Below are 25,745 nucleotides of genomic sequence, written 5' to 3' on the forward strand. Positions count from 1 at the left end.
CAACGTCATTTATTTATTGAGGGTGGGGAAGGAAGGAACCGTGCTCGGAGTCTCCAGAAGTTCTCTGGATTTGGAACAGACTTGGCTCTGCCTCGTTACATGGAATAGGTCCCTGGAGAATGCAGACTGATTGCAATCTAATTTATGGCATTCATCAACATATGAATTAATGCTGGGGTCTCAGATATGAGATCTCTCTATTTGCCTCTCCCTCCTCTCACAGGCTCGGCAGCTCAGTTCCACTGCCATGCTTCTTTCCCTCCCAGCACTGCTACTTTCCTGCATTGAAGAAACAGCCTTGGTTTTGGTTAGGAAAGCTCGTTTATCATGAACAAACTGGGCATCTCACCTAAATTTCTGGAAACTGAGGTCAACTGAAACCAAGGAGAATTTAATCCCTGTTTTGAATGAGTTTGGGCTCTGGTGCTCAGCTGCTGTGCACCTCAGCTTCCCCATCTGTGGCACAGGGACGCTGTTCCCAGCCTCCCTCTGAAAGCCACAGGGAGAATAAAAATACACTTCTGCTTTGGAGCCCTGCAGAGAAGTTTGCAGAGGGCTTTTGTGTGTTTTACTATTGCTTCTTTGTATTGTTCTTGGCACTGACCTTGGACTGAGCTGAACCAAAGAGTAATCAAACAAAGCACTTACATTTCAGGTGCATGTTGGACACTTGTTAAAGAAAGCCTAAAAGTGCAAAGTCTTCTGGTAGCAGCCATTAACCCATGTGGTGACTGGGAGCCCTGGAGGTGCTGGCAGTGTTATAAATCATGCAAGTGGTGGCTGAAGGGCTGAGAGGCTGGCACAGACAAAACACAACAGCAAAACAAATCTGAGGACAGAAAGTCAGTGTGCAGGATGCCTCAGGGCAGGGAAGGCAGGGCAGGGAATAGGAGGAGATGTGCAGAGGAGCAGAGTGCATTCAGACATTGAAAGGGGAGAGTTCTGCTTCATTGGCGTGAGCAAGCAGTAGTTGCACTGAAAGCAGGCATAGCTTGGGAACTATAGGATGTCTGTCTGCTGGGGTCAGCCTTCCTTTCCTTGGGGCACAATTCCACAGACAGAACTGGTTTTGAGACAGAAACCTCCGTATTTGGGCTCTCTCACTGCCCAGATCCCAGGGTCACCTTCAGCAGAGTTCAGTTCTGGAGAAAAGGTCTGGTGCAATGTCACTGAAGCTCAGCATCACCTGCTCTCCCTGAATTATGTGAATGTGCATGGACTTAGTGGATGTAGCTTGGTTTTTTGCTCTTCTCTCTGATGAAAGAAATAAAGCATGTAAAGTAATTTTTAGACTTATCTATAGATCGTTCTGTTTGTCAAAAGTATCAAAGAGTGCTCCAGGGAAGAAGGAAATATGGAGTTCCCTGTGCTTGATGGGACAGATGAGATGTGGATTCCCGTTGCAGTGAAGAAGACTCAAGCTGGATTCACAAGGAAAAGCCATAACTCAACAATGAAGGACAGGAACCAAGTGCAAAGCTCTCACTGATGGGAGACCTCCTTCACCTGGGGAACAGCAGGTTCAGCCAGAAGAGCACACCATGCAACCAACATTTTAAAAAACAAGAGCTTTGGTGAGCTGTGGACAATTTCAAGTAGCATTAGTAGACATTTAATTCGTTCATAACAGTAAAGTGCAAGAGTCAAAGGATTCTGTCTCCTTGTTGTTAACAGCCTATGCTAAAAAAATCCTGCCCTGCTCATTAGGAATGTCACCTTCACTCTTAATTTCAGACTTTTCCTGGGGATTCAGCTCAAACTTCAAGTGAGTGTTTCCCTGGCTAAATTACTCTTGGTAACAGTAGGCAGGCAGATTGCTAAAAAAACCCCAACATGCAGCACTTCCATCACAAAATAAAAAGATGGAAGGATGCAATCCCACCTCTGGTTGTGCATGGGTTAAAAGTAGTTTCCATACTTGTTGAAAACACTTTTTTCTTTTCCTGGTTCTGCTCCTGAGTTTATCCTATCCCAAAGTAATCAAGCATTTTGCTGCCACTGCCAATCACAGCTGCCTGCTGCTGACAAGAGAAGCTTGCTGCTAGAGCTGGAGCACCACGGGATGCTCCAGGCAATGCCCCTGCTGGGATGCAGCAGAGCTCAGTCCAGACTGGAGCTGTTTCATGCTCCTGTCACTCAGTCCAGGGATCCTCCAGTTCACCAGAAGTTGGCTGACCTTGCCAGACCTAAACAGGGAACAGGGATGCTCTCAGCCATTGTCAGCCTTCCATCCAGGAGGGCTGTGCCCACTTCTCTCCTCTATTCCAGCACCCACAGTGACTGGATGTTCCCATCTGGGGTCCAGCATCTGCACACATTGCTTTGGAGCACAGGAAAAGGAGTGTTACCCACTTCCATTCAGGACAAAGGCACATGTTCCAGTCCCCCTCTGCCATCAGCTCCTTTAATGTGAGTGTGCCTGTTGTGGCAGGGATGGCCAGGACATGGCCTCAGGGGCTGTTTTCCTACCTGTGAGGCTGGGATCAGTCTGCAGACACAGTTACAACCTGGGCAGGCAGCAGCATAGGGCTCAGGCATGCAATGAATGCACTGTGAGACACTGAATGAGTGCCTGGGAAATAGCAGGTGAGGGTTCTGAAAGGTGGTGGGGAAAGGGCACGGCGGGAGCACAATCTGCAATGCAGAAGAGAGCACTGCATCACCTCTCGTGTGAGGTGGCAGATTAATCAGGAGTCACAGAGTGCATTTGTAACCTGCCTGGCAACCCAGCAGCGCTTCTCAACCCTACCCAGCTCTCTCTCCACACCTGAAAAGCCAGCATAACTTTACATGCCACTCGTTAGAAACAGGTCCTGCTCTGGGAGGAGAAAATACTGGAGCAAGAACGTGGTGAGGGGCAGGCAGCAGAGCCCCTCCTGGGTGTGTCTGTAGGGACTGAGGACTGGCATCTGGGGAGGTCTCTGCTCCTGTACCTCTGCCTGCAATGAGGGGGATATTTCAGGGAAGGAGGTAAGTTTTCCTGTTTGTGTTGCTCAATTCCTTCATTTCTTCTTTTCCTCTACCATTGTTGATGCTTAAAGTTTCCTCCTGAAGCCCAGATATCAGCAGGTAGACAGGCACCTCAGTCCTGCCCTTTCAAGCTCTCTAAAAACTCCAACAGGTTTGCGTCCATACAGGTTTTTCTCCATTTTTCATGAAAGAAACAGCAGGTGAGGAGTTTTTTTTTGGATCTTCATATCCAGCTTAGATGGGAGAAAAGATAGAAAATGTAGAGACTGCCAGCTTGTCCCTCCAGATCCCTTTGAGAAGCTTTGGGAGGTGTCAGATGCACATAGCCTGGCTCACTTTCTCACTGGATTTCAGGACAGCAAAGCTGTGAGTGTAAAGAGACGTGGAAAAACAGTACTTTCCCACCTGTTGGGATGAGGCCTTCCTGTTCTGCTTTTGTCAGACTTACCCAGATAACTCCCACAAATGCTTTTCAGCTATTTTTACCTATTTTCTGGCCAAGCAGCACTTTCTAGAGATGCAAACAAAACATGCAATTCATTCTTCCCACCTCACCTCCGCTGCAACTACTCCTGTTGCCCTGGGTTTGTTTATCTGGGAGATGTTCCCTTTTCTTTCATGCAGCAAGCTTTTCATGCTGGATAATTTTGTGCTTGCCTTTAGCCTCTCAAGTCCTTTGAATAAGCCAAGCTGTCCATGAGATGGTGCCACACGCAGAGTTAAAACCCTACTTTGCTTACCAGAGACAGCAGACAGGGAACAGTCTTCCTAGGCACTGTATTTAATAGGGCATATTTATTATGTCTATTATTATTATAATCTGGACTTCTTCAGCCTTGAATACATGAATAATACAGCATCAAAAAAGAAGTTTTTAAAAAGGTGCTTTTATATATAGATAGATAAAGATAGCTCGCTCTGATTCATCTGCTAAAAATTGCTGCTGCTCCTTGTTTGTTTGTTTTGTTCAAGCAGAAATCGCTGGGCAAGATGAATGCCAGGAATGGGAATACAGGATAAGCCTAAATTTCACAACTTCTTGTCATGCTGGAAGGTTGCTGTCACAACTTTGGTGCAGGTCTGGAATTTGCTTAGAGATGAAGTCACAGCTCCGGGGTGTAGTGCAGCAGCCGAGCACAGCCAGGCAGGGAGGCAGGGAAGAGCATCTGGCCCATCCAGGGATGAATGAAGGTCAGGTTGCCTCCTCCAGGGGAAGGCTGCAGGGACTCGAGCAGGAGCTGTGCAGCCCCCACGAGCCAGCATCTGGATAGGAATGTCCCCCTGCACACCTGAAATCTGAGCAGTTTGAAGGAGTCCTGTGATGTGTTTTACCTTGTGCCATGTGAGGGTGTAAATTGTTGTGCCTGTTCTTCTGGCCAGGTGGAGAGGTTTCTCTGGTGAGCATCAGGGTTTGGAGTTGGCAGCCAGCACAGAAAAGAGACACAAAAAACCCTTCAGGCTGTAAAAACGACCCTTGGGCAGACAAATGTCTCACTCAGAAGTGCAGATGGAGGTATTGCTGCTGGAGCTGCACCTCCTGACTACATTTTCGGCCAACTTCTGCATAGCTCTGATCCAGGGAGAGACACAAAGCCCTCCTAAGCCACGGCACAGTGCACAGCAATAAACTCCACCCCTACAGCTCTGTTTGCACCTGACAGGTGGTGCCACATCCACAGCCTGTGGCCTCCTGGTCCCTCACATGTCACAGCAGAGGACACGCAGCCAGCAGCAGAGCTGGGAGCAGCATCAGATCCCCAGATCTGGTGTAGAACCTGGGCTTCACCCTCTGCAGAGATCCTGGGATCTGGTCCCAGTCACAGGCAGGAGTCCAGACTATCTGCTCTGGGCATTGCTAGTGATGTGTCAGAGTGGTTTTTCAGCTCTGCATGGACACAACCATTACCAAAGTCGTGTCCCAGTAGTCAGTTGGATCCTGCCTTGGTGGAAATAAACCACCAGTGCTTTGACTGTAGCTTCACAGAGGGTGAGCCATAAAATAAAAATACTAAGGAAATAGCTGTAACAAACACTTGACATCCATCATGAGGGACAAGATCTGTCTTAACCCACTAAAACATTATTTGTTCTTTTTCCCAGGGGCCAAAACACCGCTGTTCTGCATTAGATATGTGTGTTATTGGATATGTGTGTATCCCTAAATTTAATTTGTCCAATTGCATTAGGACAAGCAGCTAATTCTGAAATTCATTTTGTTTCCATAATCAACCCCTTTGCCAAATGGCATTTGGGTGGAATTGTGGAGATTGTGATTTTTATTTAGAGTGATTTATTGAAATCATTAGCAATGTTCGCTAAGTGGAATCCATGGCAATCCTTTTAATCTCCCCCCATCACAGTAAATGCAAACATTTTTTTTAATAATAGATTGAAATATAAGGTTATTAAAATCCACACTTGTGTATCTCTCCATGCTCTCTCCCTCTGTAATGGGTTGGAAACCATAACTGTGGAAATGAAGGCTCCCTTTCAGACCGGAGATGCAGAGAGTGTATAATGAACAGTTAAGCATCTATTTAGTCACTTTGAATTGATAAGGGTGTTAATGAAAATGAAAGGAGCCAACTTGATTTCCGCTGCAGGGAAACACAAATGGTGAGGGAGTGGTTTTTTGGTATTGCCCTAAGCCCCTTTAATGGAGTCAGTGTCTGCAGCAGAGCTCAGAGCTTTCCCGAGTGCTTTTCCTGCCTTTTCCCAGAAGTACTCCGTGGAGGTTTAGGAAACTGAGGGGATTTGCCCTGTGTCCCACTGGAGCAAGGTCTGGGTTGTTGTCACCAGCTGTCCCCAGGCACACAGAGAGCTGCTCCTCTTGCCCTCAGCTCTGATTAATCTCCCCAGGTACTCACACATTTGCAAACCCTTTGCCTCCAATCACTCAGGTCCATCCCCTCCTGGGAATAAAGGGGTACAACACGGTGGGAGTGCCTGGGACAGCCACAGCTGAAGCCAGGCACAGGGGTGGGTCAGCTGGACTAGGTGCTCTCCTGTTCCCTCTGGCTGATGCACTGGTGCCATGGCAACTGCTAGCACCAAACAGCTGTGGTGAAAGGACAGCTTTGGAGCAGCTTCAGTCCCCAGTGACCAGTGGCCATGTCCTGGGGGTTGTTCTCTCCTCCTGAGAACCCCAGGCAAAGGATGTGCCTCTGAGCAGAGCAAAGCCAGACTGCACTGTACTACCCCTGCACAGAGCCAAAACTCACTTCACACTGAAAAGTTCTTATAAAAACAATAATATTGCCATATTTTCCATCTTAGAAGGATAAAATCTGGTAGAGAATCTGACAGAGGAGCCATTTGCCCTTAGCTCCTGACTCTTGCCTTGGCCCTCAAAGCATCTCTGCATCTTCATGCTCTGGAGGCAGAGTAGCAGCTCCAACTCTGGACATCAAGATGCTGGGGCAGGGGGACATCAGGACTTATCCCATTGCAGGATATGTATCTATGCATCTGCCCAGATATTCTTCTGTAACAAGTCACAGCTCTGTCACTTGTGAGAAGAAATTTTAGGATATTGTTCAATGGTCCTGGGCACCAGAAATGACTGTGACATGGTCCATGCACATTCCAGGGAGGGCAGAACAGCTTTTTCCTCAACATTTTCTTTGCTCCTGGGCTGGTACAATCTGTCCATCACCAACCCAAACCCTGGTGATATTATTGCACAGGAGATGTTGCCGTTTTATTCTATACTCTTCCAACCCCCAGGCAGCTGGCAGGATTGCTGCTGGCTGGTAACACACACACACACTCACACACACACACACACACACACACACACAAAGTTAATCTTTTGCTGTTGTTTCTCAGAAGCTCCATTTGGCTGCTTTCATGCTTATTGTGGTGTTTTTCTTGCCCCCGTGACAGCTGTTTCTTACATGGGGAAGCAGCACAAAACAAAACAAAACAAAACAAAAAAAAAAAAAAAAAGGGAGGTGGGCTGTGATTTATTTTCACCTCCAAATATAGAAAGACAATTTCCCCCTCTGTAAGATTTCCTCTTCCTCCTCTTTAAATATGTCCCACTGCCTTTAAGCCAAGCCAGCAACTCAGTGATGCCAGAGATCCCACCACTAAGGCAGATGAGCTGTATTTGTAGGGAACATGAACCAGTTTCAGACCATTATCAAGGTGACCAAGGAAGCTGGCTCTTACCAGTTGGCGCAAACAGCTTAGCAGGGAGGGGAGATGGTGAGGGAGCTCAGCCTCAAACCCTCCGTGCTTTCTGCAAACCAGTCATCCCTCCGATGCCCAAACTTTGCAGGGCGGAGGCAGCCGGGGAGGGAGCGGGGCTGTGGGGAGCATCACTCCTGCGGGATGCTGGCGGTGGGATGGATGATGTCCGCCCCGCTCCCGGCAGCGCCCGCGATGTGATTCCTCCCTGCCGCCGGCTCCGCTCCCAGACAAAGGCTGAGCTCAGCGCCCGCGGGCGGCTGGACCTGGGCTACCCACGCGAGCGCTCCGGCTGCTCCCCACCTTCCCCTGCACCTCCCCGGGAACATCCAGCAGACGGATCAAAGCTCATCTTTTGTCATCGAAAGGATTAGCTCCCCGGGGAGCAGCGGCGGAGGCTGAGCCCACGCTCCCAGCCTGCTTCCCAGCACGCTCAGGAGTTTTGGAGCCAACCTCCCGGCAGCTAATCCCCCTCGCTGCCGGAGCCGGGGAGGCTGGGAAGAGCCGGCAGGTGAAGGGACAGGAGGGAAGAGGACGGGGAGGAGTGTCACACACACGCACACGCACACGCGGGCACCCCGCACACGGCAGCGGGCAGCGGCAGCGGATCGGCGGCTGCGTGCGGGGAGCTCCGCAGGGACCCAGCCCGGAATGAAACAAGCTGGAGCATCAGGAGAGAGGATCTGTTCGCTTGGAAAAGTCTGTAAGGTAAAACCCGAGACCGGCCGCTCGTGGACTGGGCTGGGGAGCGGGTGCTGGGCTCTCTGCCGGCATGCTCGTTGTCTCTGACTTGGTTCTGTTTTTAAAGGAATCGATCGGGAGATGCCGGTAGAAGTTGCTGAAAGCCAGGCTGGAATGGCCAGGAGCTGCGCGCCGCCGGCCCCGTCGCAGAGCGGAGCAGCTGAACTTTGTGGGGTCTGAACATTTGTCTCCTCTGCGAACGCTCTGGGCAGCGCGAACGGGAGAGCCGGGACCGCACCGCGCACCTTGAGCCTGACCGAGCCTGGGGCAGAGCCAAGGGGGGATTTCTGTCTCGCCAAGGACCATCGCCTCTGAAGAAAAAAAGCTGGAGAAGGGCAATTTATCTTTCTTTTCCAGATGACTGAAAATATCTACAGGATCCTGTCTCTCTGGTTTTCATCGGTGAGTAGCATAAGGGACAGGCTGCTGAGGAACAAAAATGATATCGGTCAAAATCATTCCAGCACCTACTTTTTCCTAAGGAACTTCATGCCCATAGGGGTTTTCTGCGGGCATTTCCAGGAGTGAGACGAGGTACCACAGATGCATCCCTACCGGATCATGTAAGAATTTGCAAATGAGAAACGTACCCCATCCAGACCTTCTCTGCCCGCTTTGCAGTACATGGTTTGGTGTAAGCACAGCAATTCTCACCTCTTTCTCTCCCTTTTAAGTCTCTTGAGCTTGGAGACCTCTTTCCTCATTGCAATTATGATTATTTGCAACATCAGTGCCATCAAAGATTGGAGCACTTTCCTTTCCCAAATCCTCCCCAGCGTTAACAAGACTCTGAACTTGGTACAGCAAGTGGAAGCCACCACCAGCTCGGTGGTAAGTGTCCTCCAGGACCCCGAACAGGACAACTACCTGTCCAATAGCCAGTCCATGAACTCCAGCAACTTTACAGCTGGCCTGGACCACTTGTTCCAGTACTCATACTCGGACAATGACCAGCTCTACAAGGAGTACAAACCCCCTCCTCGAGATGCCATTCCTCTGCCCAAGGCTGTCCTCTACCTCCTCATGGCAGCCCTGGTGGTGGTGGCAGTGGCGTACGCCATCGTCGGGCATCTCATCAAGGACCTCATTTACGACTTTGTAGGTGAGTGTGGGCTTCATGCATTGTGTGCTTGTGGCCAAAAAGAGCCTGGTGCCAAGGCTGGACGTGCTGCCTTGCGTGTCTCCTTTGATTTGGGTGGGTTTTAGACCAAGCTTTGACCCTTTCACATTTGCAAGATTGTTAGTTTATTCAATATGCTGGGTTCTCCAAACTGAGTTCTGTGTTGACCATCTTCCCAGAGAAAATCCTTGGGTTTAGCCCCCTTCCTACAGGAGCAGATCTTGTGCCAGTGTGCGTGTGCATAAATGTGTGTGCGTGAGTCTGGGTTGCCAAACGACTGAAAAATCCCTTGGCCAGTTTCAACTGAGCTTGGATTAGAGGTCTCCAACATGAAAAGTTTCATGGCAACAGATACCTGAGCACAGGATAACAACCCATTAGTGCATAGTGAAAGAAAAATCTGCCATATGAGCTTAACCCCTTATTAGACACCAGTGAGTCTACAAACTCCTAGGAAACACAGCTCAGCAGTCTGGTTGCTTTAGAACAGCCATCACAGCCCCTGCAACAAATCCATGCAATGACAGCCCAAAGAGGGTACCTTTTTTTGAGATTTGCCTTCCTCCTCTTTGGTTTCATCCTATTGCTGATGAATGCTGTCCCTCACCATTGGGGCCAAGAGCTGGGGAGTGCAAATGTGCCCTATTCCCATCTAAATCCCTGGTGCTTTTGGTCCCTACACCCTGACAGCCATCGTGTCCTTTTGGGTGTCAGGGCCTTGCTTCAGTGTGCTGGTTACAGTTTTCCAGCCTGGATAGAGATCCAGAAGGGATCCCTAGAGGAATTTAAGCTCCTGGCTCCTGCAGATGTGCACAATCCCCAAAAGCTCTGGGAACAATGCCCTGCACAGGGAAACGAGGCTGAAATCCCTTTGCACAGCCTTGCTCTGAGCCTGACCCCCAATCAGGGTTAAAGCCCTGCGGGCTCCATCTCTGCAGGGGTAGGGAGATCACACTCATCTGGAACAAAATCCACGTGTTCATTCATGATTCTGCTTTATCTCCCTGCTGCTGGGACACAGGAGACACACAGCAGCCAAAACTCCAGCCAGTGCCTGGGGGTGGGCAGCACCCCTGCCTTGCTGAGGGGAGGGCAAGCCAAGGCCTTTGGGCAGAGGGTCATGACTGGGCAAGGGCCAGCAGCTCCAGGACACAGGGATTTAGAGGGGGGTTATTTGGGACAAGAAAGGTCAAACCTGCTGGTAGGGAGCAGTACTTGGGGTCTCACATGAGGCTGAGCCTAGAAAACAGCAGGGAGCTGCTGCTGAGGAGTTTTTCTTTGCTCCAGATGGAAGGAAAGGGATATATTGTCTTAAAGTGTTAAATTTAACACTTAATCAGCAGCTTGCTGGGGCTGTAACATCACCTGGCTCTGCCGCTCATCTGATTTAGTGCTGCCTTCCCCACAAAGGTAGGCAGTGGGGACAGCACCTAAAAATATACCCACTCCTGCCCCAAGAAGCTCAAAGGACCAGGTCAGGCCAGGTTAGAAACTCCCCCGAGGCAGGGGCCAGTCCAGTCCCAGTGCCCCCACAGAGCAGCCACCCCTGCCCCCGTTGCTGTGGCCCCTGATGCAGGAGAGCAGAGATGTGGGTGCTCAAACCACCCCTTGGGTGGGTGCTGCAAAGCAGGGCAGAATCCACAGAAGTGCCCTGTCCCTCCAGGCACAGAGGGGGGCTGCAACTGCAGTCAGGGGCACCTGGGCCCCAGGTATGCTGCTTCCAACTCAGCACCAGTGTTCCGTGCTGACCTTTAACTTGAGCCTCTGCGTGGGACGAGGTCAGCAGGGTGCCCTTCTCTTGCAAAGCCCTTTGCAAAGGGATTTCCACAGCCTTTCACAGCACCACAGCCATCCCAGGGGCTGGACAAGCACAGGGACAGCACTTGGGTCTGCTCACTTCCTGCCACTTTGGAAGAAGCCTTTTCCCAGTTGAACACCCTTGCTGAGGGCAAAGCATCCTCCCTGCCCTGGGGTGAGCTAATATCTCTCCAAGTTAGGGTCAGAAATCTGTATGTGAGCTTCTTCCCCCTCCAGGCAGAGAGGAGAAGGCACTTCCCAAACTCCAGCAGCACCCCTCAGTGCTGAAGGCTGCCTCCAGCTCATCCTAGTTAGCACTCCAGGCCCATCTTCCCACAGTTTTCACACTTAAAATGAGCCAGTCCTCGGAGGAGAGCGGACGAGACCGTGTTTGTTAACACTGCAAGGAACAGCCTTTAAAGAGAAGGGGTTTAATTTGAATGAATTTGCATAAAATTACTCTAGGGACTGGACAGAGAGACCAAGGGACAGTAAATAAGAATCTGCTCTATTAGCTGCCTTAACACAATGCCTGGATTGATATACTCGGCAGCAGCTCCAGCCTCTGCTATCAGCATTTCTGCACTAATCATGTTCAGAAATACACAGGGAGAGATGGAAATAAGATGCCAAAGGGCTGGAGCCTGTTTCAGGGAGATTAAAGTGGGAATAGTTAATCGCTGCTTTAAACAGTCACTTGGAGGCAGCGGGGATGATTGTGACTCCTCAATAACAGCTTGTCGGACACGGCTTGGGGAGTCAAAGCATCAGCCAGGCCCCTGCTCTCCCAGGAGCAATGAGAAGCAGGTGCTGGGCTCAGTTTTGGATGGTGAAGGGGGTCTTGGGATGCTGCCAAGGTTTTCCCCCTTCGAAATCTGAACGGTTATTTGAGACATCGACACCTCTCTTGCAGATGCTTCTTAAAGAAATCAATTAGAGCTTGCCCAGGCATCCCCAGGGGGACGTGAGCACTGCTGTGATGCCCAGCAGGCTGGGGAGGAGTGGAAAATGGGAACTGCATAGGAGAAGGAGGAAAGATGCATTGGAGAGTAGGAAGGCAGAGCACCTGGATATGGATAAGAGGGCTCTGAAAGAACCCCTCTTCAGCTCTTCCTGAAGAGCCCTGGCCAAGGAGAGCCCCAAACGCCTTCATTTCCCTCCAGTCCCTCCTGCTACCTTTGAGCTGACCAAGTCTCACGTTTGGCTTTCCCAAAACTCATCAGATGTCTCTGCTTGGGGTTGGACACGAGCCCCAGGAGGAGGGTGGGAGGAAGGCTCCTGCGTGAGCACGGCTCAGACCCCACCAGCAGTCAAGGCAAATTGGGTCGAAGCGTTTGGAAAGCTGCTTAACTCTGAAGCGCTGGAGAGCTGCCAGAGCCGGCGCTGCGGCGAGGAGCGGGCTTGGCAAATGACAAGGCTGTCACCACCGTACGAGGCGCCTAATTACTGCAATCCTGGGAATCTGCCCGCCCTCCCTCCTCCGTCCCCAGCAGCTCGCTGAATATCGCTCCTATTTAAAATTAAAAAAAAAAAAAAAAAAAGGAGGAAAAGGGGGGAAAAAATAAAAAGTTTGACTGGAAACAAAGCTGTTGCCATGGAGACTGCACGCGTGTGGTCGCCGGGAAAGGGGAAAGCATCTCGCTCCTGCACGGGAAGCACTCGGGAAGGAAGGGTCTGCCGGGCTGCGTGGGAGCAACGCCTTGCAGGGAGACCTTGGCTGCTGTCACCCGGTTCAGCCAAGGTCTCCTCCGGGCTGCTGATCTCCAGAGGAGACCTTGGAGGAAACTTTTCCCTTGGAGGAATGGTCCCAAGGCAGATGCCCAGCTGGGGCAAGGCAGGGCAGGTTCATTGGCACTGGCAGGACTGTGCTGGTCGAAGGCTTTGGGACTTCTCAAAGCCCTACGCCATCCTTGGAGCAGGGTCTTTCTTTTCTTTGCCCTTTTGACCCACCAGCCATATTTTTGTTTTTCAGCCTTATCTCCAACCACCACATTTCAGGCTTCTTTAGGAAATGGTCTTGAACAAAGAAACTGTGCATGAATGTGGCATTGCTGAAAATATCTGCTGGGCGATCCTGCAGGGACACGGGATCCACTTTTAATTGCTCCACACAAAACCACAGGACTCTGAGGATAATTCAGCCCATGGCAGGGATTGCAGACAGATCTTAGGTCCATCAGAGAGGACTTATACCTCTTCTTTTCCAGCTCTGTTTTGAGGATAACTCCTTTGCCTCCCAAAGCTGTGGGAAGAAACCACGTCAGGTTCCCTTCTGCTTTTCTATCTCGGTTCTAACCCACCTCTCACAGTGATCCCCTGCCTGTTTCCTTTCTGGTGCGTGGGGGTGCATCAGGAGTTCCTGAGGTGTTGTTTGGGGAAGCAGTGGCTGCTGTAGGATAGTTCACCACTCCCCCTCACAGGCTGGGGCTGTTGGCTGGACAATGAGCCACAGTGGTCTGACCCTGCACAAAGGGCCCACTCCAGGACAGCTGCATTTGAGGCCAAACCTTTGGAGCTCAGAGCTGGAGGAGAGCAATGGCTTCCAGCACACACTGCCAGGCACTGACCAAGGCCTCAGGGATGCACCATCCCACAGCAGCCTTCCCATTCCTGCCATCATGTGGTCCAGGGATGGGCTGTGCCAGGTCCTGGGGGCGAGGGCTGTGTTTGTCTGCAAGCACTGGTCTCCCCTGAGCTGAGACCCAGCAGGGCTCCTCACACTCTGGTCACCTTCACTCTGCCTCTGGAAGATATGGATAGCAAATATCCACCCCCAGGACCATGCCTGCCTCCCACCTACCACTTGAGTCACCACCTCTCAGAGACCCATTCTCTGGAGCTGCAATGCTGCTTGATGGATGGGACTGGGATAAATGCAGGCTTGGTCCAGGGTTGCTCTGGTGCATGCAGAGAAGCTGTTTTTAAGAGAATATCATAATTAATTGAGTGCCTTTTCCATGTCACCCCTTTTCCCACCAGATGCTTCATGCTGGTGACAGCTCTGCAGAGGAGCAGTGTCCTTACCTGTCCATCAGCAAAGCAGAGTGCTCCTGCTGTTTGGGGTGCAGGACAATTTTGACTCAGGCAGAACAGCAAAGCTGAGAAATTTCTACAAAACAGGGAAGGAAGAACAAACCCTAACATGAAATTCATTTAGGAAGAAGTGAATCTGAGGGGAAAAGGGGGGTTTCTAACACATTGCTGTTGCCAGAGGTAGACACAGATTTTCCATCAGAACAAACCTGGGAGTTATCTGTTGATTTTGCTAATGAATAAGTAGAGTCTGTCCAGCAAATGAGACAGCTACAACATCCAGCTGTGACTGCTGCATCGTGTCAGAGACACGAGGAATACCCTTGAACTCATGTCCATCAGGAATGCTCTGGCCAGAGCTGGCCCTGCCTTGCTGCAGAGCACAGTGTGATTGCTGGGTCAGGACTTTTTTCAAAGAAAGAGGTACTTCTGCTCCTGCTGATGGGAAAAGAGCTTTTTTAGCAGCTGCTTTCACACCCAGCTCCATTTAAAGCAAAAGTAGAGCATGAGTCTGATTGTTCATCGAACATGTCGCCCCTTCCTTTCCTGTTTCCATCTCTACAGGGACTGTGAATGTCTCACTCACCAGGCTGCATTTAAATTTCAGCCCTTTCTCCCACCCCCTTCTGCTCTTCTGCCTGGGATGTCTCTTTCTCAGCAGCTGAAATGCCTCACAGACATCCCACCCTGCCACCAGTGAATGCAGGGGACCGGGCCACCCTCTTGGGGTGACATTGAGCACACAGCAACCCTGTGCCCCTCTGCACCCAGACAACAGGAGGCTGCTCCCCGCTGCCTGCCCTGTCAGGGGTTTCTGGGCAAGAACCAGCCCTCATGCTGCTGGTACAAGAAGGGCACGCTGTGACATCTGGGCAACCCCAGTGTTTTTGTGTCCCCAAAAATACAGCCTGTCCCAGGGGTCCTGCTTCCAGGGGCGCTGACAAAGACTGGGACAGAGACAGGAAGATGCAGGGGCATTTTGTGCCACGTCACTCTGCTGCTTGGGGCTAACAACAATAACAGAGTTGCTATTCCACAGCTCCTGATTTGCCCAGCCTGCTCTATCTCCTCTCTCCAGCTGCTTTGGATCAATCGCTCTGTATCGATCTCACCCCACCTCAGCACTTCCCACCTCTCCACTGGCCCTGCAGACCCCAGCAGGCACACTGAGCCTCAGCAGCACCTGGCCAGCAGGAAGAAGGTCTCTAGGTTAGATGCTGCTCCCCAGCTTGGCTGAGAAAGTCACTTTGTTCCTCTCTTTTATCCAAGACATTCACATACACACCCGTGCTCCTTCCAGTGGCTGGGTAGGGACAGGCAATGCTTCTTCTTATCTCCAGAGTGTGACTGTCCTGGATGTGGATGTGCCACTGCCCCAGGAGCACACTGTGTGATCCCTCCTCATCCCAGCTCTGCCTGTTGCTGTCCCAGATCCATTATGTGTCATTAGGTTCAGCCTAACTTTGCTCACCTTCTGGCTGGAGTTTGTGTGAATCCATATGTGTACTTAGATCCAAAAGAGGATTTTGTTTTCCTCACTGTGTATATTTTTTGTGGCTCATGCATGCCCCTGCCAGCTGTAAGGGATGGAGAGAGAAATACCTGACATGGTGCTGAGGGCTGCAGGTTCCTTTGGCTGCCCACCACCACTCCTTGGCTCCCAGCCCTTGGCCACCCCCCTCACCCAGTTACACCCCTGTGCAGGGTTCATTATCCAGGTTTTCCAGCCTGTGTTGGCACATGGCGTGAGGTTGTGCCTTCCATCCCCTGCGAAGTTCCTTCCTCATCAGAGCGAGGTTTAATCCCACTGATGGCAAAGAGGTGCAGGTCTCCTCTCTCTTCTCCCTCCTCCCTCCCCAGACATGCCATGGGTGACCCCTGGAGATCTTGGTTCCTTGCTCTCAAACTGAGAGGAGCCAGAGGGAGAAGCTGGGATGGATGGAGCCTGGCTGGGATGGAGCTGGCTGTGCCTGGCAGGGGACTTGAGGGTGCTGACATTTTTATTGTTGTTTCTCCAGGGTCCTGCTGGCAGGACATCCTCTGCCAGCTCCACGGGGCCTCGCTCCCCTCTTCCACACATGGCAACACGCTGAAGTTACAGGCCATAAATGGCCACAAATAACATGTAATTGTGTAATTACTTCACTCCTTACTTACACAGTCAAATCATAAAGGCATCGCAGTAAATACCCTCTAATGACAGCCTAATTACATCTTCCTGCAGATTACTGGGTAATTAGATCCAGCAGGCTCCAGAAATAATTCCCAGGGAAGCAGTGGTTCGGATTAGCACTCACAATCCAGCCTGCTCTCACCCAGGAGCTGGACTGTGGCAGCCCCCCACAGCCACCTTCCCCAGGCACCCTGGCCAGCCACATCCCCTTTGGTGGCAATGCACTGTGACACTTCTCCCATGGCTTCTGCTGGTGCCCTTGGTGCTCTCCCAACACACCCACCCCCTGCACTTCTCTGCCTTTACCACAGTGCCTCATCCAGCTCTTGCTTCTTATTGTGCCCACAAATGTCACCAGGGGTTCATCATCTGGCCACCAGATGCCACTTACCCCTACTCACAGGCATGCAACACTCTCTGCATCTCGTTGCACACAGCAATCCTTATCCAGTGGCTCCCGGGATATTTGAGGACCCATCACCCTTTTTCTACAGATTATTCCCCTTCCTCCCTGCTGCTCCCACTGGAGTTTTACGGCTGACGTCAAGGAAAGCGAGTTGAGAACTGTAATAGTATTTGTAGGAGGCAATCTTGTTACTGCCTTCGGCTTCTCCTCACGGCAAGCAGCTGTGTGGGGGCTGCTGCAGCCTGCAAGGTCTTGGGGCCAAGAGGCTCTGTCTGGGATGGACCAGACCACAAAGAAGGTGTTTGGCCTTTAGTCTAAACCCAGTAAAGCCAAGCAAAATCAAAGCTATAAAGAAAAAACATCCTAAGTGAGCCTTCTGGGCTTGGCTGATTTTCCTTGGGGAAGGGTTGTGATGGGGAGCCCAACCTCAGGTGGGTTATGCAAGTGAAAGCTAAATGTCCTGGTTGGGACTCAGGGCAGACTCAGGGCTCCCCAAAAACCTTTGGACCACTTCTTTGCTGAGTTTCCTAATCCTTCTTGCCAGCACTGTGGTGCAGCCACAGTGGAGGGAGCTGTGGTGGTTCTTCTGCCTTTCCTATTGGACAACCAGCAAACCCTGCTAGCACAGTAATGAAGGTGAGGAAAATAGGAAAACCAAGGAAAAACACTCACTCTCTGGACATGTTGCCAGTGCCCAGTGCGGTGGGAGCTCCACCCTCCTTGGAGACAGCCACCTTCTCCAGCCAGCCCATGCTGGCAGTGGGGCACAACCCCCTCCACTCCCTGTCCCTGGCAGAGTGGTCATCTACCCTGGCTCCACAGCATGAGCATCATCGTGAAAGTCAAAAAAAAAAAAAAAGGAAGGTTTGGGTCTCTCAAAAAAAGCCCAGAACTTGACTTGTGGTGCACACACTGAGCATAGAGAGGCCCACAGGTCATTCCTGTCTGTCTGCTCACACCTAAAGAAATGTCTGGCCACCACTGTGAGCTGAGAAATGAGATCTTCCATTCACTTCACACCTGACATCCCACCCTGGCATTTACCATTATTCAGTCCTAGTTTTGCTGCAAAATATTTTTCCATAGCCCATGAGAAAGACATCATCTCACTGGCATGGCATTTCTGTGTCCCTGCCCCATCAGGAAGCCTGTGTCCTCTACCATAACTGGAATGTCCTGTGGGGACAGAAAATGCCCCACAGCACAAAGGAGAGAAATTGTATTCTGTGGGATCCAGTGCTTATTTAGCAGAGCTCCTCAGGAACAACAAAACCAGGCTGGTCCTTTTGTCTGCCTCCTGGTAGCCACCTCTGCTTTATTTTGGTAGCAGAGCTAAAGCAGGGGAGTGCTGCTGCTCCACTGCCCACAGCCACAAGGTCTTGGGGCTGCTCTCCCCTCGCCTGGGTTTCCCCAGCTTTGGTATCCTCATTGCTGGTGCCTTCCCATCTCAGTGGGCTGTGGCCTCTCACTGCCCAAATAGCCAGGTTTTCTCAAAGACAGCAGTTTGGGAAGCAGCACTGCCTGCTTTCACTCAGCTGCAGTCCCTAGTGCTGCAGGGGATGTTTCAGTCACGCTGGCATCCAGCAGTGACACTGTATTTTGGAGGGGCATGAGTCACCCCCAGGGTTGTGGCAGTGGCTGGATCAGCTCAGAGCCAGGTCCTGGCGCTCTGGTGACCAGCAAGAAGCACAGCCCCAAAACTGCCATGGAGAGTTTGAGGCCCTGCCATGGCTGTAATGTACTCTCAAGGCAGAAAAGCCATGTCCCAGCCACGTCTCCAGCCCCATTTGGATGACACATAGTTATTTAATCACTTACTCTGACTGACAGCAAAATCCCACTTTAGGAAATAGATTGCTAGAGACCCCAGATGCACACTTCACTTTGGAAGCACTTCACTCTAATTTTTGGGATTATCAGGGTGATTTCATCTGCTTAAGCCGGGAGGGCTTCCAGAAACCAGCAGCCTGAAAACCAGCCCAGAGCTGGGAAGAGCAGAGATCCCAGCACCAGGGGAGTGGAGGGAGCTGAAGGGGCAGGGATGGGCAAGGAACACTCCTGGAGGGGGAAGCACCCAGAGCTAGAGGTAGGGTCTAGCTGGAGGCAGCAATTTTCAAACAATTTCAGGGCTTTGAGCTCTAGGCAAACAGCTGGAGGTAACCAGGGGCTTGTCTTGTGCTTTTCCCTCCTCCAGACTGGATCTTTGGCCCCAACCCGGATGACAACAGCAACAAGAGCGACATCAACTGCATCAGCAACAGCGTCAACGAGATGAGCGAGATGCCCGAGGCGCCGCAGCGGCACCGGGAGCGGCAGCCCCAGGACGTGGTCATTGCCATCAGCGAGACTTGCCACCTGCCGCAGCAGACGTGACCGGCGCCACGCCCGGGCCAGGCGGGATGGAGCAGCGGGATGGAGCAGCGGGATGGAGCAGCGGGATGCAGAGGAGGGATGGAGCAGTGAAACCGTGCAGCAGCCGCCTTGCAGGGCCGGGCGGGGAGAGGAAGGGATGGGCAGAGCCGGCGCCGTGGAGCAAAGCCCTCCTCCCCTGGTTTTACCGGCCTCTAAGGACCTCGTGGGGGTGGGTGGCATCACCCCTTCTCCCAGGCTTGTCAGCCCTGTCCTGACGTCTGCCCTTGGGTTTGTGACCCCCTCTTTGTTCCCTGTGAATAGCAAAAAAGAAAAAGCAAATGCAAAATACACCCACCAAACAAAGCTTGCAAGAGATATGAGCTGCAGAGAGGCCGGGCAGTCCTTTGGCATGTGGCTGTCCAGTGGCGTGGGAGTGGGGTGGGGAAAAGGGCAAAGGAGACAAGGAGGCTGCAGAGAAATGTGGTTTTCTGCATTTCTGGGGACAGGCCCAGGGCACAGCAGGGAGCTGGGAGCTGCAAAAAGGCGCAGAAAGGTCAGCAGGGGCCAAATCCCCCAGTACATTGGTGATCTGCCTGGGCCATCACTCCTGCCTTTAGTTTTAGTGCTCCAGCTTACAGCCCTTCTCAGCAGGTGTGTCCTGTGGCTCTGGGACAGCAGGGTGACAGCGAGACTTCCCAGGGAGCCTTATTTCTCTAGGCCTGTAGCCAAACCAGGGCCATCACATTCCCTCCACCACATCTCTGCTTGAGTCCAGCACCCCCTGACAGGGAGCAGCCCTGTTGGGAGCAGGTACAACCCCTTTTTCTGAGGAACATTTCTGGAGAGGGGGACAGGGACCCATCTGCATGAAATCCAGACTCTTTGTCGTGGAAAATAGCCCTTGTATATCTTCATCCTCCAGATTCATCCCAGTGTGACCACCTCCAGACTTCCTGCCACCCCAAGGGCTGCTGGCTCTGTACTGGGGTCAGCCCCACGTGCATTGATGGAGCAAGGACACCTCCCTCTTCTCCCTGGATGCCTTCCTCTTCCCAGTCAGAGCACCACCAACCAAAACTGCCCTTCTCTGTGCCCAAAGACATCCTTTCCCATTTGTAACTCCAGGCAGATCCCATCTCCTCGCTGTTCAGTGGGCTCAGGGGAAGCCAGCAACAGCAAATGTGTGGAGCAAGCTCCCAAACCATGTGGGAAAAGGAACATCCTGATGGCTTCATTGCTGTTTTAAGATCAGCTCTTAAAAACCTCAGTATGGGTTTTAAACCAGGATCCATAATTTCCCTGTATAGCAGAGTGGAGGCACTGGGACCAAACTCATTCCTTGTGCCTCTCCCTTATGAAGATCCCTTTACACTCCACATCTTCTCTGAACTTAAAAAGCCACAGAGCCAGTCCTGAGATGAGGCCGTGGTCCAGACTTGTGCCTCTACATTCAGGGAGACAAGTCCTGCCTTTTTCCAGCCTGCAGTACCCAGCACACCACTAACAGCAGGGGCCAGAACAGCATATTCCCCTTCTGAGAGTGCTTAAGGAAAATGGATGTGGTTTCAAACTCCTGCTCCAAGGGCTTTAATGAGAGCCAGCAGTCCCACCCTGGGCTGGGGCTTTGTCGCTTTTCAGCAAGCAAAGGCGGAGGGCAGTACCTCGGAAACCTCCCCCGTAATTAACCATTTCCGATCCGACAGTGTTCTGTGTTCTGCCACCGTCATTTTTCTCCGTTTTTTTTAACCCTGGGTTTGCAGCGTGGCTGCTCTGGCACCTGCCAGGCTTCCCCTGTGCTGCTGCGGCTGTGAGGAGAGCTGGACAGGGATGCTCCAGCAGCACGAGGGGGGTGCTGGGGCATGATCCCCGCAGTGACTGTCAGCCCCTGGGAACAACACCCTGCAGCACCAGAGCTGGCTGTGGGCTGGGGAAACTGGGAAACTCCAGATTCCCGGGGGACAGCAGGTTGTGCAGGGAGGGGCTAGTTTGCTTGCTCCCCTGCTCTCTCAGCATCAGCAGGCTGGACACCGGGGTCACCCAGGTGAGGGACAGTGACACCGTGTCTCACAGTGGCACTGCTCACCATGGGGACACGCCACTCCCTGGGCACAACCGCTCCCCCCACGGCTGCAGCAGCAGCCCAGGGACTCCTCTGCACTGCAGCCCCATCACCCATCAGCTGCTGGGAACGAGGTGGAGGCTTCCCAGGGCGTGGAGGCAGCCCCCTCCACTGCAGCCGGGCTCTCGCTCCTTTCCGGAGACCTTCGGGGTCCCACAAGACGCGGTTTGACCCCAGGAGATGCTCCTGCACCAAGCAGCGACTCGCACCGAGGGCTGGCCTCGGAGCAGGAGCCGAAGGAAGGAGCCCAGCTCCCTCCTGTGGCCGCCGGAGCCGGGCCCGCCCGGGAAGGGCTGGCAGGGAGCGCCCCGAGCCCCTCCGCTCAGCCTCTCTGAAATCCCCCCTTTGCAGGGGTGCCAGCGGGGCCCTGGGGCGGTGTCCACCTCCGGGACTGACCAAGCACTGGGTGATGCTGCGGCAGTGTCCACGGCGAGGGGAAACACCAAGCGCGTCCCTGAGCTGCGGGGTCACTCCTGGGCAGCGCCCGGAGCCAGGGCTGGCACCAGAGCTCTGCAGGACCCCGGGGCTGCTTTCGGAACGGACCCCACCGGAACCTACCACGAACAGGGCAATACCACAGAGGGCAGCTGTTCCCCACACCACCTCCCTTCACATCCCCCCTTCCCTGCATCACTGCCATCAGCTGGCACCTGCCTTCCCCCTGCTTTGTCCCCAAAGATGTCACCAGAGCCCCCGCTAATGCTGAGCTCTGAGGCTGACTGTGAGCCTGTCAGAGAGTCCCGAGACCACGGAGGCTCCAGACACCGGGGGCAGAGCATGGCTTTGGGCTGCAACAACCCCTGTCCCTCCAAGATCTGAGTGTTTTTCTGTCCATCACCAGTAGCCTCAGAGGACCTTTGAAGCAGGGTGGAAGGACAGTACCAGGCAGATGAGTGAGGAGGCACATTTTTGTTTGGGGCATGCAAATGGTACAGCATCCTCATGTGCTCCTCTTGCCCACCAGGACCCCCTCTGCAGGCTCAGCTTTCCTCCTCAGCCCTCCCCTTGCCCCCCACAACCTCTGAGCAGTGGACAAGTTTCTGGTGATCCAACCCAGGAAGAGCATGGGGGGGCTTCTTTGGGAGGATTTTTGGGGGTGCTGGGGAGGAGGGGGTCTCATGAGTGTGCCAGGCTATTCTGACTGCACCTCTTTAGTGCAGGAGGTTGCTCTTTAATTCCCTCCTTCCTCTCCTAAGCGCCTTAGGGAGCAGAGAGGAGAGATGCTGCTGCTTTTTATAGCAGCCATAATCCCTGCTGCTCACACTGCCTGCACCTCCTGCCCTGAGACACAGGGCTGAGCCTCCAAAACGGTGGCTGCTGCCCAAAAACTGCCTCAAAACCCTTTGGCTCCCAGCATTGCCCCTCTCCCAGCGCACAGACCCCAGCTGGGGGTGGTTCTGGACTCAAGATCCCTTTTCAGGAGGGCTGGGACAGCCACAGGTGCTGCACTCTGACAAGGAGGGACAGGCAGACACACATACAGAGACACACAGATGAGCCCCAGAACAACTGCCTGGCCTCCCTGCTCTCCTCCAAGACTTGTGGAACAGGAACCAACCACTCAGCACAGCCACAAGAAAGTCCTCAGGCACAAGAGGAGACTGGGGGTTTCTTTCCTTTCTATTTCCCCGACTTTACAAAAGGGAAGCTGAAGTAGGGCGGGAGCAGGGTTAACCCTAACCCTGATGAGGGTAGGCAGCTGATGAGCTTTAAAGGTAGATGGAGCCCTTCCTTGGATGCAACCCCCAAAATGTGAGCTCCAGCACCTTGCCAGGATCATTTTGGTGTTGGGCTGCCTGGTTTCCCTCACCCAGGCTGTGCCTGTGAAGCCACAGATGGCATTTGAGCCATCCAGGCTTCATCCCTGGGCATGAAGGGACTGGGGAAAAGGGATGTGAAGTGGGGCAGTGGAAGGTTTGGTGTGGGGCAGGAGCAGGCTCTGGGAGAGGCGTATTTCACCTCCTGTGGCTGTCCTGGTGGTCAGTGCTGCCCTTCCACCCAGCCCCAGTCCCTGTGACCACCCCAGGACCACAGCCACCAAGGGAGGCCACGAGCTCTGCAGCTGCTTTGCTCCCATTGCCATTTCTCTCTCCAGCAGCTCTGCTTTTACTTCTCTCCAGCCAAAAGTCCCCCTGACTTTGCACCCTGCCAGGAGGAACCCAACACAGCTCTTGACCTTTTACTGTTTCTGTTCTACTGCCCATGCTTGGGCAGATGAAATTTTCTCTGTCCACCCACCCCAGCTCACAGGGTCTCAGGAGAGGGCAGCCTGGCAAATCCTGTCTGAAACCACTTTGTCCTGCTGGAGGTCTGGCCCCTGTCTCCCACAGCTTCTTTGCAACACATTTGCTGTAATTTTCCCTTTAAACACCCCACAGAGGGAAAAATACAACCCGGGGTTGGTGGTGGGGGGGCTGGTGGTGGTTCTTCTAGGTCAGGCTGAGCTAAGACAGGGAAAGAAGATTAATTTCTCAGCAGAGCAATTCAGATTTTTCTGCTGCTCCCTGCTGGGGACTGAGGCAGAGCTGGTGCCAGGAGCACACTCATCTCCTGGGCACACACGTGTTTTGGTTGTCACCCCTGGGGTGGCACTGAGCAGGACGTCCCCAGATCCATGTCCTGCACAGGAGGTGTAGGGGGATTCCTGCTCAGCAATGGGTGATGGAAGAGGGAAGAAGGTGGAATATCAGGGATGCTGATGGGGCAGGGGAGTGCCCAGCACCCAGTGAGGAGGAAGGGGATAGCTGGGGCCCAGCTGGGCTGGAACAGGCAGGGAATGAAGTCCTGAGCCTGTCCTTGTCACCCACCCATGGCCACACACCCACGAGGCTCTGAGCACTTGTTTTTCACTCCTAAGGAGTGCTGGGAGCTCTAAAGCCAGCGGATTATTCTCCAAAGCAAAGGTCTGGCCTGCTGCCAGCCCCTGGCAGGGAACAAACAGCCTGGGGAGGCATTTCCCAAAGGTTCAGCTCCTTCCTGGTTCACACTCTGACTTTGCACCCCGTTCAGCAGCCTCACACTCACTGAGCTGCAGACACCAAGAATCTCAGGAGAAGGTTCCCAAAGGTGGAGAGGAGGCAGGTGGCTCCCAGGAGATCCCACCTGGTGTCTGAGCTTCCCTGGGCAGAGCATCCCCTGTCCAGTGTGGCTTCTCCAGGGTTTGTAGAGGTTCAGCAGAAGACAGGCACAGGGAGGGAGATGTCTCTTGTTCTCCTCTTTGCACAAAACCTGTAGGAGGTTCTTTGGAGACCTCTGAACCTGGGGCAGTGGGAAGGAAAAGCTGGAAGCCAGCTGGAAACTCAGGACACAATAATCCTACACTGGACTGATTTAACCCAGCACTGGGGGCTCCTGGGCACTGTGGGATTCTGGCTGGAGGAGAGCTGGCTGATGGGGCCAGCCTGGGTTCCATGCCCCAAAGGAGTGGACTGAATTCAATTCCTAAATTGGAGGCAGCTTTGGCATCATGGAGCTCTTCCCGGGGATCTGGGGATCACCACTTTGCTGCAACCAGCACCAACACTTCAGCCTTGCCCAGGAGACCATCAGAACATCCCATTGCCAAAACGGGGCAGGCTGAGAGCAGGGGTTGGGGGCTGCACTTAGCCTTTCCTGTCCCAGTGGTTGGCCTCTCCTGCCCCACAGTGTCTGCAATAGGTCAGGCAGCACAAAACCAGAGCTCTGCTCACAGCGCTGCTCCCCAGAAAGGGTTACAGGTAACCGGGTCAATCTCCAAGGAAGAGGAGGATGGGGGCACTGTGATCCAGCCCCACGGACTGTGCTTGCACCCACACACCCCCTGCGCCCACTCCCAGGGTCACCCCACAGTGATGCTCCCTGGGCCAGCGAGCCCATGGGGTGGTGTGGGGCCACAGGGCCACCAGACCAGAGGCCACAGAATTCAGCCACCTCCTTTCCCACCACGGGGACCATGCTCTCTTTCCCCTGAGAAAAGGATGTTTTCGTGTTTCCTCCCCACAGGAACTAACAGCAATCACTTAAATGGCTGCATGGCTCTGGGGACAGGCCCTTTCAGAGCCGAGCTGCACGCAGGCAAGGGAAAGCCCAGGGGACATTTTAATAACAAGCAAGGAGAGCTATTGAAGTGTTTTACTGCCTCGTTAAGGCACTCTAATCTCTGTGTATATCTGGGAAAAAAAATTGGCTGGCTGGTGTTTTTATTGTAACAGAGGTGGGTGTTTTCTGGCACGGCTGGGATCCCGCCTGCTTTATCTGCTTGTTTTCTTACCTGATACCGGCACTGAACAGCCCAAGAGCAGCTCAAGGGCAGCAGCAGGCAGGGTCAGGGCCAGGCAGACCAGGAGGAAGGCTGTGGATCCGTGCTGTGGGCTGTTTCCTACCCACATGTGCTCTGCACCCCATTGCTGTACCCACCTTTCAGCCAGATGCAGGTCCCCAGGTGTTTCCCCAGGGGAGGTTTGGGAAGTTGGCTCTGCACATGCCTGGGATCCCTCATCCAGGCAGCCCAGAGACAGAGCAGGGAGACAACCAGGAGGTCCCATCCACCCCTCCAGCTCCAAGGGCTGGGATTTGGAGGATACACAGATTTTGTGACTACGGGCACCTTGGGCCGATGTAAGCCAGGCTGAAGAGTCCATGGCCAGGGAAGACCCAGCAAAAGTTCTTCTGCAGCAATACAGGGTTATCCAACTGCTGAGGTCTAGGTTTGTAAGAGGAGTAGGCTGGGCATTTTATGTCTAAGGTATTCTTCATGATTCTATTTTTTACCTCAGCCCAGCAGAAACGGGGGAAATCCTGCTGAGTCCTGCTGGCTCCAGCATCCAGTTCCTCACTTGCAAACGCTCACGGTGTCGAGGCCGTG

The 25,745-nt window shown here is 52.9% G+C and overlaps 1 protein-coding gene across 1 annotated transcript; it reads left to right on the forward strand.

Annotated features, from left to right (window-relative positions):
- The first annotated feature begins 7,030 nt into the window (after positions 1-7,030).
- On the forward strand, positions 7,031-19,146 carry LOC132330991 (uncharacterized). Its single transcript, XM_059853901.1, has 3 exons — positions 7,031-7,869; positions 7,970-9,004; positions 18,626-19,146. Exons 2-3 carry the CDS (start codon positions 8,527-8,529, stop codon positions 18,802-18,804), a joined length of 657 nt encoding a protein of 218 aa, XP_059709884.1. The 5' UTR covers positions 7,031-7,869; positions 7,970-8,526; the 3' UTR covers positions 18,805-19,146.
- Positions 19,147-25,745: the final 6,599 nt, after the last annotated feature.

Source organism: Haemorhous mexicanus, chromosome 9 (genome assembly GCF_027477595.1).
Source record: "Haemorhous mexicanus isolate bHaeMex1 chromosome 9, bHaeMex1.pri, whole genome shotgun sequence".
NCBI lineage: Eukaryota > Metazoa > Chordata > Aves > Passeriformes > Fringillidae > Haemorhous > Haemorhous mexicanus.